Below are 16,211 nucleotides of genomic sequence, written 5' to 3'. Positions count from 1 at the left end.
ATTCTCTGCCGATTTTTGGTTTCCAATAGTATAGGTTTAACTCAACCCCCCAATGAACAACAATAATGTTACGGAAGCAACGTCAAGGGCACAGATACGGCCTTATTATGATCCCGATTCTTTCAATGCTGGGTATAGCGCTGTTTTCAAGCCCGATGAGGGTGTAGTAGATCCGCACGGATACACAATTGCTTCTAAGCTAAACGTTATCAACTCATCTCCAACTACAAAGAGAATGGCTAATGCATTGTTTAAAAGCTCCCCAATGAAGAAATTGTCAAATTCAGTTAACGATGGATTGTCACTGGAGGGAAGTAATGGCGAAATAACTGGCCTGAATAATTTTGAATGGGCGGAATTGGTTAACATCCAGAAATGGCGAAAAATATTTGAACAACTGCTGGATATGTTTTTCAGAAAGTATTTTCAATTGCTCATTCAACAGCCCTTTGATGTAGCAAGACTACTTATCCAAGTAGGTGAGTTTAAAATCTTCAAAACTACAGTTGACACGAATAAACCTCAAGCACCAATAATTTTGCGGGATGAAGAAGGAGATGGCGCTGCGAGAGAAGGAGAAGAAGATGCTTACGATGAGGAGGAGATAGATTTCTTTCCCATAGAAAGGAAGATCGCCGAGGCAAACTCTACTGCGCCTATTATGGCCGAAGAAACTGATCATTCACATCATGAACCTACTGATATATCCTTGACTATTGCACCACAGTCCCTACATACAATTGACGTAATCAACGCCCTATTTGATCAGGAGGGTATTCGTGGTCTATGGAAGGCCAACAACACGACTTTTATTTACAACTTTCTTTCCCTAAGCATAGATACTTGGTTCACAGGATTACTCTCGTCTTTTTTGGGTGTCCCTGACCCATATTTTATGGAGGTCATCAACTCTCCTGATATTTCTAAGTCCTTCATTTTAGCCTTAGGCGCGGGAGTATTTACCAGTATTATATTATTACCTGTGGACCTGATAAGAACTAGATTGATAGTTACATCATTCAAAAAAAAGAAGAATGTCAAGACAGATGGAAAGAATATGGTTACTAATACTAGAAGCTTGAGGCAGTTAATCAGATGCTGGTCATGGCGTAAAAACGGAGTTTCCATTCCATTAGATATGTGGTCCCTAACTATTCTTCAATCTATCAATAATAGCTTTTTCAACAAATTGTTTGATTTAGTCATCTACAACCAATTCCATATCGAAAAATACTCTCAAACCGTCATGTACAATACTATGAAGTTTTTTTCTAAATCACTTGAACTATTTATCAAGTTACCATTGGAAAACCTGTTACGTCGTTGTCAACTAAACTACTTGTTGAACGATCAGCGGTTATCATTTAAAGTAGATTCCACTGAATTGATAGTAAAGCCAAAAAAATACAATGGCATATGGGATGTGATAAGAAACAATTCTAATACAAATAGAGGCCAACTTTGGAACGGTTGGAAAGTTGGCGTTATTAGTTTAATTTGCGGATATGGGTTACAAATGATGAATAAAGTTGATATCAACATGGAACAAGAGAAGTTCTGAACTGGGATAGTCCCCCATTTTTTTTTATGTTCGCCCATGGTATTCCAGTGGCCCTTTTTCTCCACAATTTTTGTATCCAATTTTCCTCCACCACTTGTCTATATCCAAAGGTTTAATAGTAAGGAAAAATAAATACACATGTATATTTATATAATTATGGTTATCATTTACTAGCATTACTCTCTTTTTCTCCACTCTTCAGTATATTGCTCTGCTCGATTAGATATTCACCTAAAACACGTAACGGATCTTCTGGTTGTTGTACGGCTATGAGCCTCATGCCCGCTAATAAATGCGGTGTCACATTTGTATTCAGGTATTTTCTAGTTTGTGAACCACCTACCGTCGCGGCAAGGTTCACATTTTCTAATTTTGATATTTTAGGTTCAGATGACTCTTCAATGACTGAATTTGTGCTACTCGATTCTTCTATTTTTACATTTTGGTTGGTGACACTTTTGATGTTTTTCAAATCTTTCGTTGCAGAAGATGGTACACTGTCAAATTGTAAGTTATCAGAGTTATTATTGTGATTGCCATTCATATCGAAGCATTCATTGTCATGTTTATCGTAGTTCTTATTGTCTTCGCGTTGAATTTGCTCCATTGGAATATCAGCATTACTTGAAGTATCCTCTACCATAGGAACCGTAACTTCATTATGTTGGGGACTATTCTCACTTTCATTCATTGTATAGGTTTCCCTAATTCTCTTAAGAGAACCTGCTTATGAAGGCTTTTTTTTGTTTGGATCACCATCTGTTTTTCTTTTTTTATCGAGTTTTTAATTATCCACGAGATATTCGAACCTACGACATAAAGTAGTAAATATCAGAAGATAGGACAATTCGAAGCACACAACACAGAACATATACTAAAATTATATTTGCTGTCTTTCTGACAAGGTTTGTGAACATTTTAATTTCTACGTTTTCCCTGTAACTGAAGTAAACGTGAAAGACGTTTAACTGTAAAATTGTATTGCTAAGATCCTTTCTTTAACAAATGAACAACAGTGAAGATCCGTTTCAACAAGTTGTTAAGGACACCAAGGAGCAATTGAACCGCATAAACAATTACATAACTCGTCACAATACTGCTGGTGATGACGATCAAGAGGAGGAAATACAAGATATTTTAAAGGATGTTGAGGAAACAATAGTTGATTTGGACAGAAGCATAATCGTAATGAAAAGGGATGAAAACGAAGACGTGAGTGGTAGGGAAGCACAAGTTAAAAATATAAAACAGCAACTTGATGCTCTGAAGTTGCGTTTTGATCGAAGAATACAGGAATCTACTCAAACAACTATTCCTCTAGAAGAGACGGTGGAAAATTCAACACTTAACACCAGCATGGCTGAGAACAATGATGGTGGTATGTCCAATCCGTTTCAGGAACAAATGTTAAGAGAACAAGATGTTCATTTAGATGGTATTCACAAGACAATGCAAAATTTGCATATTCAAGCTCAAACAATGGGGGATGAATTAGAGAACCAGGGACAATTGTTGGATAATATGGACGAGGGTATGGACGGTGTTGTAAATAAGCTGGCTAGAGGTCGTAGGCAATTGGAATGGGTCTACGAAAAAAATAAAGAAAAATACGACGATTGTTGTATAGGACTTCTTATTGTCGTCTTGATAGTTTTATTAGTTTTGGCATTCATTGCTTGAAAAATACAATGCACTAATGCCGAAGAGCTTCAATCGAAGATATACTGGGCATATATAAAATACATGCATTCTGAATACATAAGTGATACGGATATTAATGCTACAAGGGTTTGGATATGATTTATATGTTGGTTTTTCTGGATCGTCAACAACTCGTGCATATTTTTTTGTTTCGAAGTAGAGGAACCACAAATATTATTAAAGCGTGTTATTTTTTTTTCTTACTCTTCTGTAAACTTCTAAATGCTGCTGAGGCACCCCTACTAGCAATTTCCCTATCAAAGTTTGTTTGGCTGTTATTAAGGGTATGTAAGACCTCGTATCTGCTGCTACTGATCACCATGTTAGAAGGAGCAGAATACTTTTCTCTCGTAGTTGGGAATTCCATTTGCGGAAGTGGAGGTGAAGGTGTTGGCTGTCGATATCCTGTTGTTTTGATTTGAGGCTTGGTCGTAGAAGATGAAGGAGAAAATACGGATGATCCCTGCTTCTTCGAAGTTAAAATATTATGCTTATTGTTCCCTACATTAGTAGAAGGCCTATGATTAAAAGCTGGGACCGAACCGTTGGTATATGTATTGGTAGAAGGTGCACTATTTGGTAATCTTCCATTCATTTTTTTCGGAGTTTCACCAGCGTTATTGCTTGACAAAACCCTAGGATGTCTTGAAGAAGGAGTGGAATTTGCACCGGGCCTATCCTTGGTACTACTAGGTATGCGAAAAGGTTTTTCTTCTCCAACATTATCGTTTTGTGGTGCATTGTTCTGGCTTCCATTTTTTGCAGTATAGCTGAGTGTTGTTACATTATTTCCTATACTCAGAGGCCGCTCTTTTCTTGAAATAGGCGGAGGTGATGATGGTTCACTCGATGCCTTACTATCAAAGGAAACGTTACTGATTTTATCAAGAATTTGCTTTTCTTCTAGTAGTTGTCTTGCTCTGAAAAAGCAATCGACCCAATTTTCATTGTTATTTATTGTCGAAGACTTCACGGCATTGAATGGTATTTTGGATAACGTTGAATATGAAGGTAGCGAGATAAACCATATTCTATTCTTATATTTTTCCAGGATTAAAAAACCCTTCCTTGTCAACTCATTGAATTCAAAATCGTACATGGACAAGTCTGTATCTTCTATATTAGCCATCTGGTGTTCTTTGTTTTCTTGATCATCATTTCCCTCCATAACTGTGTTTTTGTAACTTAACATTCCGCTCTTCTTCAAAGTCAATACCTGTAAAAACGACTCTGAGTTTTTTAATTCTTCTTTATGCTGCGCAACTAGTGACGTAATTAAATCATTATCGATCTTATTGTAGCTGTTCAAAGACATAGCAGGCCCTTCGTGTTCATATGGAATGCCATAAATGAAGACGTAGTCTTGTTTTAAAACATGAATATCAATTGAGTTTCTTCCATCTAAAGTGTGTGTTAAGTCCTGGTTCCTTATCTCTGTTGACGGCGCCGATAGAGCTGACGATGCTGACGATGTTGACAACTTTTGTGGTATTGATGATGTTTGCAAAGGTGGCACATTAGGCTTTGTGCGCGGAATTGACTTATTTCTCACGTTGTCATTAATTACCGGTACTTTGGGAGGTATTCTATTTGGTGCAACTAGTTGTGCTCGCTTGACTTGATTGGATTGTGAATTAGGCGGTAAGGCAATATTTGCAGTAGAATGTGCCGCCGTATTTGTTAATACATTGGTATCATTAGGGGCGGTCACTGCAGGCGTAGTGGACGGTACGGTGCCTAAATCATCCTTACCTGTTGATATACCAAGCCTTTTTCTCCATACTACTATGCTACTAGTAGTGTTGGAAATTTTCGTTGGTTTCTTACGTTTTTGTTTTGTGATTTGTATACTTCGTGCTGGAGTGTCAATTACATGTAATTGTCTGGTGGGTAGTATATTCTGCGGTATATTTGGGAGTCCCAAAGTAGTTTGTTGCAGCGATTGTCCTTGTGATTGCCAGATTCCTCTCCATATTTTGATTTTATCATTCCAATCTACTTTTGAAAAATATGGGTGTCTTTTTATCTGTTCGAGAGAGATTCTCTCATTGACCTCTATCACCAATATTTTTTGTACTAAGTTTATTACAAGGGGATTTATTGGTGATGTGCTATTATTGATGCGGTTATTGGGTCCCCATGGATAATCTAATGCTACGATTTTTTCAAATGTCTTCAGCTCATTCTCCCCTCTAAACGGCGGTTGTCCTTGGACAAACTGATATATCATGCAACCTAGTGCCCATATATCTGAGCCATAACCGCATTGGTTGTATAAAAGCAGCTCTGGAGAGACATATTCGGCAGTACCAACAAAGGAAGCGCAATTTTGGTTGTCTTTTGAGCCGTTGCTGTCAGAGTTAAACTTGGCCGAATCTCCGCTTAAACTAGGGTCTATGGTGGCAGCGGCCCCAAAATCAGTAATCATAAGTCTACCATCCCTGTCTAAAAGGACGTTTTCCGGTTTTAAGTCTCTATGAATGATGCCATGTGAATGGATAAATTCTAATGCATCAATTAACTGTGCAGTGAAATGACGCGTCCATATATCATTGAAAGTACCCATTTTGTGCAATAAGGAAAGTAGTTCTCCACCTGGGGCAAAATCCAAAACAAAATAAAGATTTTCCTCATCGTGAAAAGTATAGTATAGTTTGATTATACCCGCGTGATGCTTTTGTGCCAACAAATTCATGGTATTCTTTTCAATGGTGACATATTTTACCTTAGCTTCTTTGATTATGTGTTTCTTCGAACAAACTTTAATGGCATAAATTTTATTCGGGCTTTTTTTATCTAGAGCTTTAAACACAGTAGAGTAAGAGCCATGGCCCAGTTCCTCTTTAAATATGAAATCGTGCGGAGACCTTTTCCTAGACGTCATATGTCATACCAATGTCCCACACCTACTCTTTAAATTTTCACTCAATTGTTTCAGCCTCTGAATAGATAAGACGTGGAAGAACTGCTTACTTGCTTGGGTTAGGCTTTAGGCACTATTATTCTGTTTCCTCACACTTTCAAATCAATGTACCTCTCTTCTGCTGCCTTCATGAAAACCCCTTCGCTACCAAGAAATCACCGCGCGGGTAAGCATGAAAATTGTTTCGATCCATTGTTACCTCAATATGTGACATTAGCTGCGAGTAAGGAAGTTATATTGTTAACACTTTCAGTATCATCTCTAGTCATCAGTACGTGTGCTTGGGGTTGACCAATGCAGATATTTGTTTAGTGTATATAGGATTCGAAGGATTATAACGATTCTTTTCCTTTTTCGGCGAGAATCGATGGCACCTTTCTTTTTCTAAAATTTTTCAAAGCTCATCTCATCTCATTTTAAGCTAAGCGTAAAGCAAAATGACATTGACAATACCCAGCAGTTGCAACGGCTAGGTGTTTACACCAAGGACTTTTAATATATTCAAGTATGTCAGAATTACATGCTTTGCTTACTTTCCCAGAGAGGCCCATTTCTCAAAGTTACTATGTACCAAAACTGCAGCATTTCTTAAAATCTGGTATACCGGCTACATATACTTTGGAGCAGGTCGCAGCCTTCGAGCATGAGGAAAAGAACAGGAACGGGGATAAGGAATTCAGAGAGAGCACTGACGACAATAAAACCTCAAACACAACGCCGTTACACGTTTTAGCAAGATCGCTACCCTTGGATATCAAGGATGAGGAACTGCAAGTGGTGATGGATATGATGAATATTCTTTTTGAGTATGGGGCTGGATGGAATTTTATTGACTACGAGGACAAAACAGTGGGTGATTTGTTTTTAGAGAGAAATCAAAGTAGGGAGAGCCCTCTTTATAGACGGCTCGTGGAAGCTGGTGTGTCTGCTGAATTATTACTGAGAAAACTCAATGGTGGCGACGTCGAATTCTTGGATACAGATGAACTAATAGGTATCGAGCCTGAGGAAAGCGTTCAAACAGCAGTTGATGGTCAAAAAGAAGAATCAGTTGGTAGTGATGACGATGCTACCGCGGCAAATCAACAAGTGTACTTAAAAACAGAACTAGAGTACAAAGACGATGCGCTTATCACAAAGGAAAATAAGGACGGTGTTATGATGGATTGGGAAACCAAGATTATGGAACTTGCTTCCGAAACCTTATTTCCTGATCCAGAGGCCACTAATTCTGCTACGATCTTAAACATTGGATTTGGAATGGGGATCATCGATACATTCATCCAAGCTCGAAAACCATATCGTCACTATATTTGCGAAGCTCATCCAGATGTTTTGGCCAAGATGAAAATGGATGGTTGGTATGAAAAGGATAATGTGGTTATTTTAGAGGGAAGATGGCAAGATACGTTGAATAATTTATTAGACAAAGGTGAAGTTTTCTTTGATGGTATTTATTATGATACATTTAGCGAGCACTACCAAGACATATTGGACTTATACGATGTCGTGGTAGGTTTAATTAAACCAGAAGGCGTTTTCTCATTTTTCAACGGATTAGGCGCTGACAGATCGTTGTGTTACGATGTATATAAAGAAATTGTTGAGATCGATGTTGCTACATATGGTATGAAATGCGATTACACCAGATATTCTCTTGACGAGCAATTGCCAGATTGGAATGATGTTAAGCGGTCTTACTTTAACTGTAACTATTATTACCATCCACGTATCACGTTTGCTTAATTATAGAATAATGTAAATTGCACAATGGCAGGGGCCGATTTCCAATACTAATATTAGTTTCGAAAATCGGAAGAAAAAACTATATACATTTGCTACTTTAAGTATATATGATTATGCAGAAATGGACATATGAACTAAATTATGTCTAGTAACACCTCAGTGTAAAATGCTTTTCTTTCTCTTCTTCTTTGGTTGTAAAGAGGCTAACTTCTCCTCCCTGAACGACTCTTGAATATCTTTTTCAATACAGCGTGCTTTGTTAAGGTTATTCATGTTTACCGCAAGAATATTCAAAATCTCCTTGTCGTCAATCACAATCTTCGTGTTGTTTGCTTGCGTCTCAGTAGTTTCAAGGCGATCCTTGTACTTTTCTTGACTTACCTTTTCTTGAAATCTTTCTTCGATCCATTTAGACTTCGTTTCTGATTCTCCTTCCCCAAAAAATGCGTTCGCACGCTTTTTTAATCTAGACTTTACGTCATATTCCCAGTTCTTGGTGGAGTTCATCTCTCTCCATCTCCGTTTCCTCACATTGTTAATCTCCTTCTTTAGACAACTCAACTCCGCCTCGGTCAATCTAGCCTTGGCAAATTTTAGGACTACACTACGCTTACTTTGTACCTCTTCTGGAGATGGTATATCGAATGTGTAAGTAATGGATTCGCTGTTTGCCTTTCCATCGGCTTCCGGTGCGGTAGTGGCGTCAGCAGAAAGCTTTTTAATGCGGCGGACACGTTTAGCTTTGGTAATACATCTACCCGATGGAGGCACTAGTCCATCCAAATTCAAAACCTGTCTTGGTGTTTTTTTCAGGTATTTTACGTTTTCATCTTCATACTGGTAGTTTTTAACATCAGTGGCTGTGATTTCGGGCAGAATATTAGTGATAGTAGAGGAAAGAATGTCGGTGATATTACTTCCCAAATCAACGGATTCATTCTTTATTTCGGGTATTTTGGTATTTACCAAATTTTGAACTAAATTAATAACGCTAACTTCAGGCTTAATTTGCGGTCTTTTTAAGGGAAATATGATGGGAATTTTTGGTTTTGCTTCATTTAACGGTTTGAGAGAAACATCAATTAATTTGGGCTTTCCTGTTGTCGTGTTTACACTGTCTGGTTCATTACCCGTAAGTTGGGCTGCATCAGAATGCAATGTAGACTTTTCATCTCCATCTTTCTTATCAGACAGGCTCGCATCTTCATTCAAATCTGTAGCAATTTTCTCACCTGGCTTCTTTTTATCCGTTTTTTCGACAGGAGATTCAATTAATATCCTCTTTTCATTTTTTGGATCCCCATTTGTCTTGTCTTCAGTTAGAGTAACTTCCTCAGAAGCCTTGGTACCGACATTCTCCTTAATTTCTTGTACGCTTTGGGTTTCTTTCGCTGTTTCAACATTATTTTCCACAGGTTCTACGCTCTCTGCCCTCTTCGTAAGTTCTAGTTTATCTTGTGATGGTTCTATAGTTGAAACCGCTATACTAACAGGAGGAACATTCGCATCGCTGTCTTCTATTTTAATTGGCGTAGTAACGCCCTTTAAAGTATGCCCAGCGATTGTAGAATTAGAGTGGGGATCGGGCGTGGCTTTATCAGGGGATTCAGAGCTGCTGATTTCTGTTCCTGCACTTCTGGCCGGTAATTGTTTGTCTAATTGTTGTTTCACTCGAGATGTATTGAAAATAGGAATCATTTTCAGCGGATTCTTCATTCGAGACGCAGTTGTTGCCAGTTCTGTGGTAGTTCCCTTAGAATGAGCGGCTTGCATACTGTTTTTCCTTGCTTGTAAAGCTGCCCTAATAACTGTAGACTTGGCATGTTGAATAATGGTTGCCAGCCGTTTCCTTGCCTCCTCAGGTGTGGCGCCAGCAGCTGTTTGCGATTTTGCAGCAGCTTTTAATGTATTTATTATCGGTAGTAATATGGCCGGTAAAATTCTGTTCCTAGTACTTGCCGTACCTTCTTTGGAGACACGAAAAGAATTATTGGTTCTCTTTCTATACTTTTTGATATTTGGTATTTTCTTTCTTCTAGCTACGGGTAGTGCAAATGGTGGTTGAGACGGTATAGTCCATGGGGGATGGAAAGGAATTTTTTCTTTATGCACTACAGTTTTTAGGTGTGCATCGTAATTTTGAGATGCAGATGAATCTGATAGGGGCCATTCGTGATCTTCACTCTTTGGTCTCGAAAGAATCCTGCGGACACCGTCAGGCGATTTATGTAATCCAATAGTGGATAGCGAACCTTCAATGTCATTCAGACGATGTCTTGCACTTGGCTGAACATTACCCTTTACAAAGTTGAAGAGAGGAATTTTCTTCAAAGCAGATGAAGGTACCTTCATTTTCTTTTCCTTTTTCTTTCTTTCCTTTTTCACCTTCCTCGGTTTTTCAGCTTCCTGTGATCGTTTCAGTAGCTCTTCCGGAGTCCATCTTCTGTATGGTTTTTTTGGTTTACCGCTTTTAGTTAGTCTTAAATCTGGGGGATAAGGTGGACCTCGTTCAACAATTTTTTTCAGTTCCTCTTGTTCTTCAGCCAACCTCTGCTTCTCTAGTTTTTTTTTATGTCTCCTTTCCTCTCTGGCAGTTTGGCGTTCAAGTTTCTCTTTCTCCTTTAGTTCTTTGTTTTTAGCCCATCTTTTCTTTCTAGCCACAGATGCAGCCTCGTTGGCAATAGAGACGTATTTTTTGCGTAACTTCTTTTCTAAAGATACTTCTGTCTTGGAAGGTTTCTTCGGTTTTGAAGGTACTTCAGTCAATTCTACACTTGAGGCATCTCTAGATGCCTTTTTGGAAGCTCTCCTAGATATAGCTGTTTTCTTTTCAGATTTGCTCGAACTTTTAGGCACCGATTTCTTTTCCATCCTAGAAAGGTTATCATGCGGCAGTAAATCGGAAACACTCAGATCGCCTAAACCACGATTAAAGTCTTCAACAATGTTCTCATCAAATTCATCGTCGTTTTGATTTTGAAAAACCATAGCCATTGCGTTTTGCATGATTTGATTCAAGTCAAGCGAGTCATCATTAGCTGTGCTTGCATCCTCAGTAGTATATTGACTTTGTACAGGGGAAGTAAAATCACTTTCGCTTTCTAATTTATTATCCTGTGTGGCAGTATGCGTTGATGTTTCTTTTAATGAAGTGTTAACCACTTGGTTAACCATATCGGCTAATATTCTGGAAAATTCATCATCTTCGTAAGCTTCTTGAGATTTATTACTTTCCTTTACAGTTTTCTTCTTTTTCTTTTTCTTGGAGGTAGATTCAGATGCAGGTGATTTATTTGCTGTAGATGCAGCCTTGGATGTCTTACTTTTTGTTTTTTTCTTCTCTTGAGGAGGCCTCTTTTTCGGTTTAAAAGCCTGTAACATAGCCAATGGAATATCGTCTGCAGTCGGTTTTCGTGGTGGTTCAACTGCTTTTCTAGAAGATACAGGCCCAATCGACTGTTCTTGTGAAGGCTCCTCGGTTGGCGCAGAGCTTAGCAGCTCGTTTTCAAATGCTTTTAGTGTCGCTTCCACTAAAGCTTGCGCTTCCACATCTTCGTTGTTTGTATTATCAGTATGGGAGTTATCTTGAATATCAACTGTTTGTTTGGCAGTGTCTATTGCAGCATTGTCATTTTCATGAATCAGATTTTCTAGTATATTACTTAAATCAAGGGTATTTTCATTATTAGTAGGTTTACTTTGCTTTTCTTTATTACGGTCTTTGGCATGCTTTTTGGAATGGCTCGAAGATTTACTCTTCTTTGAGGATTTATCCTTTGATGATTCTCTGTTCTTGGATTTATCTTTTTTCTTTTTCTTTGAAGATTTTTTGCTGCTCAACTTATCATTCGGGGCAGCATGCTCATGTTTTTCCGGCTCTTTCTCTTCCTCCTCATTTGTGTTTAATTCTTGTAGAGACTCTAGGATAGCCATCCTCAAATTTTCATCATCTTGGTCGAGAGCGTCATCAGTACGCTGAGAGGGATGGTGCTGACTAGTGCTTACACGCCTTTCTGTATTCTCCCGCAAGGGCTCTCCGTCTGATTTTAATATTTCCTGCTGTAAGATATGAGCCCATTCTTGCTGTTGTTCTTTTTCGTGATTATCATCCGCTGTATCCGATGTTACATGTTCTGATCCATTTTCCAGATGATTTTCCGGTTTGGCTTGCTCATCGTCTATATTTTGAACCGCATTTGCAACGACAGATACTAGCTCATCTTCTTCGTCGACAAAATGTGGTATTTCGATATTCTGGTCAGGAGAATTATGCATATGCTGGCTGTCATCTGGATGCTTTGGTTCTATATTTTCACTGGTAGGATATATTTTTTCAAAATCATCTCCTTCCTGTTCTCCTCCTTGCACTTCTCCTTCCTCTTGTCCCTCTTGGTTATGTGAGCTTAGTAAGTTCCCCACAAGTTCATTAAAATTTATCTCTCCATCATCTTCATCATAAGCCATGGCAGAATATGATATATGGTTAACACCTTACTGTTTTTTTTTTACCAAAAAAAAAATAAATGATAGAGGTGTATAAAGCGTTCTAAAAATTACTTTCCTCTTACACTCTACTAGTGTCAATAAATGTGCATTTATTTGTTTACTACTTATTTTTCATTGTTTTCAAAATTTGACCTTTATTTGTTATAGCATCATCGGTAATCAATCATGAAAAAGAAATCACAAACGTCAAAAGTGATAATATCTACGAATCGACTCTATGCGCTGAAGATCAATAATAAAATATTGGTGTTGCAATCACTTGGTTTATTTAACATAGTAGTATGAAAATTAATTAGTCATGCTAAAAGTTTTTATATAGTATACAGCAGTACATTTATAACCTTTTATTTGTTGTTACCTGATTTTTAATATTGTCTCCATTTATTAACTCAATAATTTTTACCCATCGGCTTTCCAATATGATACCCTTATTTTTATCCCGTGTTATATTTAATCAAAATTGTGACCCAAAGTTGTCATTGTAAAAATTCAAATATTGTTGTGTCTCTCTCATGTGATTTTCGCTGAGATATTCTGGATTTAGTTGTGATTGTAAGATTTGTGAGATTTTTGTGTTATCATACTGCGTGCAATCACGGTTGCTTTGTGTGGATATGATGGGATATGACATTGCGTCTTCGCTCAAATCATATGAAGATTGTTCAATATCGAGTGGCAGGAACGAAGGATTATCTTGTGCCTGCTGCTGTTGATTTGTGAAGCTGTTTATGTCAATCAAAAAATTCTTCATTTGCTTGCCATGGAACATAACTTCAGCGGAAGATTCCGATGAACTAGAAGGGACGGGCTCGAGTAGATGAGTATCAAAAGGTGAAAAAATTGTGGCGGATGAGATTTCATCAGGTGCCACTTCTTGATTGTTTTGTGTAGCTACCTCTGGTGTGGTTACCGTCGATCCAGATACCTGTTGCTGCTTTTTCTTGATATATTTTCTCTTTCTCTTGGGTATGTCGACTTTAAAGTTTTCCGAGTTTAACATTAATTTGTTGTTTCCGTACTTGGATATAATATCATTGCCCGAACTGTTATTAGCCACTATGGTCATAGCCTCTACGGCATCCTTGTTGAAAAGTACTTTAGGTTCTACAACACTTTGCGAAGTGGATATGAATCTAGAATGACCATTAGATGTCTTGATCTTCCTTAATTTTCCAGATCTTTTTTCATTTTTCTTGGTATACCCCTGCGGTAAAGCTTTACAGTCCCCAGACTCAATGTGATTCTCAACGAAATTTTCAATGGTGGAAAAGTATTCACCACATTGAGCGCAATGGCCGGACGACTTGTTACGGTCTTGTGGTTTAACACCTTTGGGGTACAGCACGTGCCTTGCCTTCAAATGAGTTTTATAAGTATCGCGTCTGCTAAAACCACCCGAATTGTGGCATCTAAGATCAGGAGGAGTGGCACTGTTAAAAAATGGACAGTGATACGCCTTTTCGATGGCGTGCTTCTTAATATGTCTCGTTAGATATCCTCTAATCCTGAAAGTAGCGTCACAGTAGTGACAAATGAACTCCTCTTCGCCGTTGTTCAAGACCTTGGTGGAATGTTCTGGGGTGGAGCCTGATGGACTTAATGGAGAGCTTGTGACACCAGTAGACATTTTGATAGGGGCGCCTGTATCTTGTTCTGGCCTTGATCCGAGCAGTGACTTGGCATTTACTTCTGATTTGATACGATTCTCAGGAGATAGTGTGATCGATATTGGCGTGTTCAAATCGCTGACATCCATGGAGCAAGGGATCACAGAGCAGCCACCATTTAAAGAACGGTCTATATTATTTGATTCGGGAAACAAACTTGTGGTAGTCTTTTCTTCATCTGCTGCATCTTTGCCTTCCTCCTTTGTCGCATTTTCACAAGAATAATGATGACTTAGATCTGGCTTGGATATAATAACTCCGCTGACGAGCTCTCTGAAGAACGCGTATATCTTGCCTGGAATGGCCCTAATATGTTTCTGCGGAAACAGTAGCGTGGTAGAGGGCATTTTTGAACGAATGTGGTATAGCCGGTATAGTTTGCCTTTTCCTTTAGTCTGTAATGTAAATCTACTTTTAATCAATGAGTCCTTGCAGTTTATACAAGAGTCAGCTTGCTTTTTTTTTCGCTTGCAGGGATGGGAAAAAGCAGTAAAAAAAACGTCAATAGTGATACAGTTCATGTCATAATTACCACATGCCCTTTATATGTCTATGTACATATAATTATATAAGTCCATATATACGTGGCATTCTATTGATCATCAGTTATTTACAGCAGGAGACAGTCAAGCGTTCGCTCACGCTATCATTTTCGGAAGTTATAATGCCATAACGTATTTGGGGGGAAGTCAGTGGGCACCTTCATTTCCATCGGGAATCGCTTGCCCTTCTCGGAAGCATTGGCAGCCTCAAACAGACGAGGGCTGAGTTCTTGTAGAAGGTTCATAGATCTCTCAATGCTCTTATATTGTAATTCCAACTGTAAATTTCTGCGCTCCCGTTGTTGCTGCTGATAAATTGACCAACACTTCTCAATGGTCTGATGTTTAATCAGGTCTTCACGCGCCAGCTTCAGCAACTTGGGCTGCTTTCTGCTTGCAGACATCACACTCAACTGCGTGACGACCCTTTGTGCCAAAGGTGACAGTGAGCTCTTGCTCTTTGTTCTCTTATTTCTGATGAAGACCGTGGTCCCAGATACCTGTTCTAGAACGGCTCTGTGTGGTTTTTTGAATGTTTGTGCCAGCATGTGTTATCTTCGTTGTGTAGCGTAGGTCTTCGTCAGTTCAGTATCCTAATCTGCAAATATCTGGAGGTATATTAACTTATGCTTCCCTCCATACAGGCAGGCCCCAGTCTGCTTCATCTTGTTTCTCGCTGGGAACTTTTGTCGCCCCATACGATAGTCACTGTATACGTAATTCTCAGCCGTGCATATTTCACAATAAAGACAGTCTAAAGGGACAAAGGCAAAGCGTCAATGGACAGACGACAATTAACTGGATATTATTTTATGTGTTGAGTATTCAAAGCACATAAACAAAAACAGATTATGATGGATAGCGGAAAGAGTGATATAAATAAGCATGCATACAAGGAGACAGCGACCCCGCTGCCCGTAGATCCGCCCTCTTACGAAGAAACAATGAAGCAAGATAAGGAGGAGGTCGAAGCCGATGAAACGACATCTTCCGCACACAGAGACAGCTTTATGAGGCCTGTTTACACTCACCATCCGCATCCAAGATCCCACAAGGGATATCCGGGTGCGAAGACCCTTACATATACTTCACGGTAGGTGGTAAGCGGTATATGTACATATACATATATATATATATATATATATATATGAGCGTGTGCATGGATGTACAACGATAACAAAAGCAGGTACAGGGTATCAAAATATTTTATATAATATAGTTACTTAGGATATTTATTATTAGGTCTAAAAAGAAATATTACGAACAAACATGATATATTGGTGTAGCGGAAAAGGAAGATAAAGGAGGGAGAACAACGTTTTTGTACGCAGAAACTAAGCAATAACACATGCTGGGTCCCAGAAGACACCTTTGATAATATAGTTGTCCTTCTTTTCACTGCTGGTCTTTTCTTTTGGAGCGGCGGTAGCGGTAGATGGTTGCATTTCTATTCGATGGCTTTGTACTTATTTTGGTTTTATCCGAGAAACAGTTACAGATCCCTCTCATTAATTCATTTCTGGCGGTTTATATATGAAGACTCTATTTCATTTTTTTACTTGATT

General features: G+C 38.6%; 10 protein-coding genes across 10 annotated transcripts; 4 read left to right on the top strand and 6 right to left on the bottom strand.

The window, feature by feature from the left end:
- Positions 1-52: 52 nt before the first annotated feature.
- Positions 53-1,561, top strand: UGO1 (mitofusin complex protein UGO1; the record flags this gene model as incomplete). Its single annotated transcript, NM_001180778.2, has 1 exon — positions 53-1,561. One exon carries the CDS (start codon positions 53-55, stop codon positions 1,559-1,561), a length of 1,509 nt encoding a protein of 502 aa, NP_010758.3.
- Positions 1,562-1,724: 163 nt separating this feature from the next.
- On the bottom strand, positions 1,725-2,252 carry SDC1 (Sdc1p; the record flags this gene model as incomplete). Its single annotated transcript, NM_001180777.3, has 1 exon — positions 1,725-2,252. The coding sequence occupies one exon, from the start codon at positions 2,250-2,252 to the stop codon at positions 1,725-1,727; it is 528 nt and encodes a 175-aa protein (NP_010757.3).
- Positions 2,253-2,566: 314 nt separating this feature from the next.
- On the top strand, positions 2,567-3,241 carry TLG1 (Tlg1p; the record flags this gene model as incomplete). Its single annotated transcript, NM_001180776.3, has 1 exon — positions 2,567-3,241. The coding sequence occupies one exon, from the start codon at positions 2,567-2,569 to the stop codon at positions 3,239-3,241; it is 675 nt and encodes a 224-aa protein (NP_010756.3).
- A 208-nt stretch (positions 3,242-3,449) lies between these two features.
- On the bottom strand, positions 3,450-6,146 carry PKH3 (protein kinase PKH3; the record flags this gene model as incomplete). The annotated part of the gene is made up of 1 exon (NM_001180774.1): positions 3,450-6,146. The coding sequence occupies one exon, from the start codon at positions 6,144-6,146 to the stop codon at positions 3,450-3,452; it is 2,697 nt and encodes an 898-aa protein (NP_010754.1).
- A 546-nt stretch (positions 6,147-6,692) lies between these two features.
- On the top strand, positions 6,693-7,931 carry RMT2 (protein-arginine N5-methyltransferase; the record flags this gene model as incomplete). Its single annotated transcript, NM_001180773.1, has 1 exon — positions 6,693-7,931. The coding sequence occupies one exon, from the start codon at positions 6,693-6,695 to the stop codon at positions 7,929-7,931; it is 1,239 nt and encodes a 412-aa protein (NP_010753.1).
- A 156-nt stretch (positions 7,932-8,087) lies between these two features.
- Positions 8,088-12,395, bottom strand: SPP41 (Spp41p; the record flags this gene model as incomplete). Its single annotated transcript, NM_001180772.3, has 1 exon — positions 8,088-12,395. One exon carries the CDS (start codon positions 12,393-12,395, stop codon positions 8,088-8,090), a length of 4,308 nt encoding a protein of 1,435 aa, NP_010752.3.
- A 496-nt stretch (positions 12,396-12,891) lies between these two features.
- STP1 (Stp1p) lies at positions 12,892-14,451 on the bottom strand (the record flags this gene model as incomplete). The annotated part of the gene is made up of 1 exon (NM_001180771.3): positions 12,892-14,451. The coding sequence occupies one exon, from the start codon at positions 14,449-14,451 to the stop codon at positions 12,892-12,894; it is 1,560 nt and encodes a 519-aa protein (NP_010751.4).
- Positions 14,452-14,750: 299 nt separating this feature from the next.
- MRPL28 (mitochondrial 54S ribosomal protein YmL28) lies at positions 14,751-15,194 on the bottom strand (the record flags this gene model as incomplete). The annotated part of the gene is made up of 1 exon (NM_001180770.1): positions 14,751-15,194. The coding sequence occupies one exon, from the start codon at positions 15,192-15,194 to the stop codon at positions 14,751-14,753; it is 444 nt and encodes a 147-aa protein (NP_010750.1).
- Positions 15,195-15,500: 306 nt separating this feature from the next.
- CMI8 (Cmi8p) lies at positions 15,501-15,743 on the top strand (the record flags this gene model as incomplete). Its single annotated transcript, NM_001184679.1, has 1 exon — positions 15,501-15,743. The coding sequence occupies one exon, from the start codon at positions 15,501-15,503 to the stop codon at positions 15,741-15,743; it is 243 nt and encodes an 80-aa protein (NP_001032577.1).
- Positions 15,744-15,980: 237 nt separating this feature from the next.
- Positions 15,981-16,091, bottom strand: MFA1 (mating pheromone a; the record flags this gene model as incomplete). Its single annotated transcript, NM_001180769.3, has 1 exon — positions 15,981-16,091. One exon carries the CDS (start codon positions 16,089-16,091, stop codon positions 15,981-15,983), a length of 111 nt encoding a protein of 36 aa, NP_010749.3.
- Positions 16,092-16,211: the final 120 nt, after the last annotated feature.

Source organism: Saccharomyces cerevisiae, chromosome IV (assembly GCF_000146045.2).
Source record: "Saccharomyces cerevisiae S288C chromosome IV, complete sequence".
NCBI lineage: Eukaryota > Fungi > Ascomycota > Saccharomycetes > Saccharomycetales > Saccharomycetaceae > Saccharomyces > Saccharomyces cerevisiae.
The sequence above is the reverse complement of the archived record's forward strand: the minus strand, read 5'-3'. Positions and strand labels throughout refer to the sequence as shown.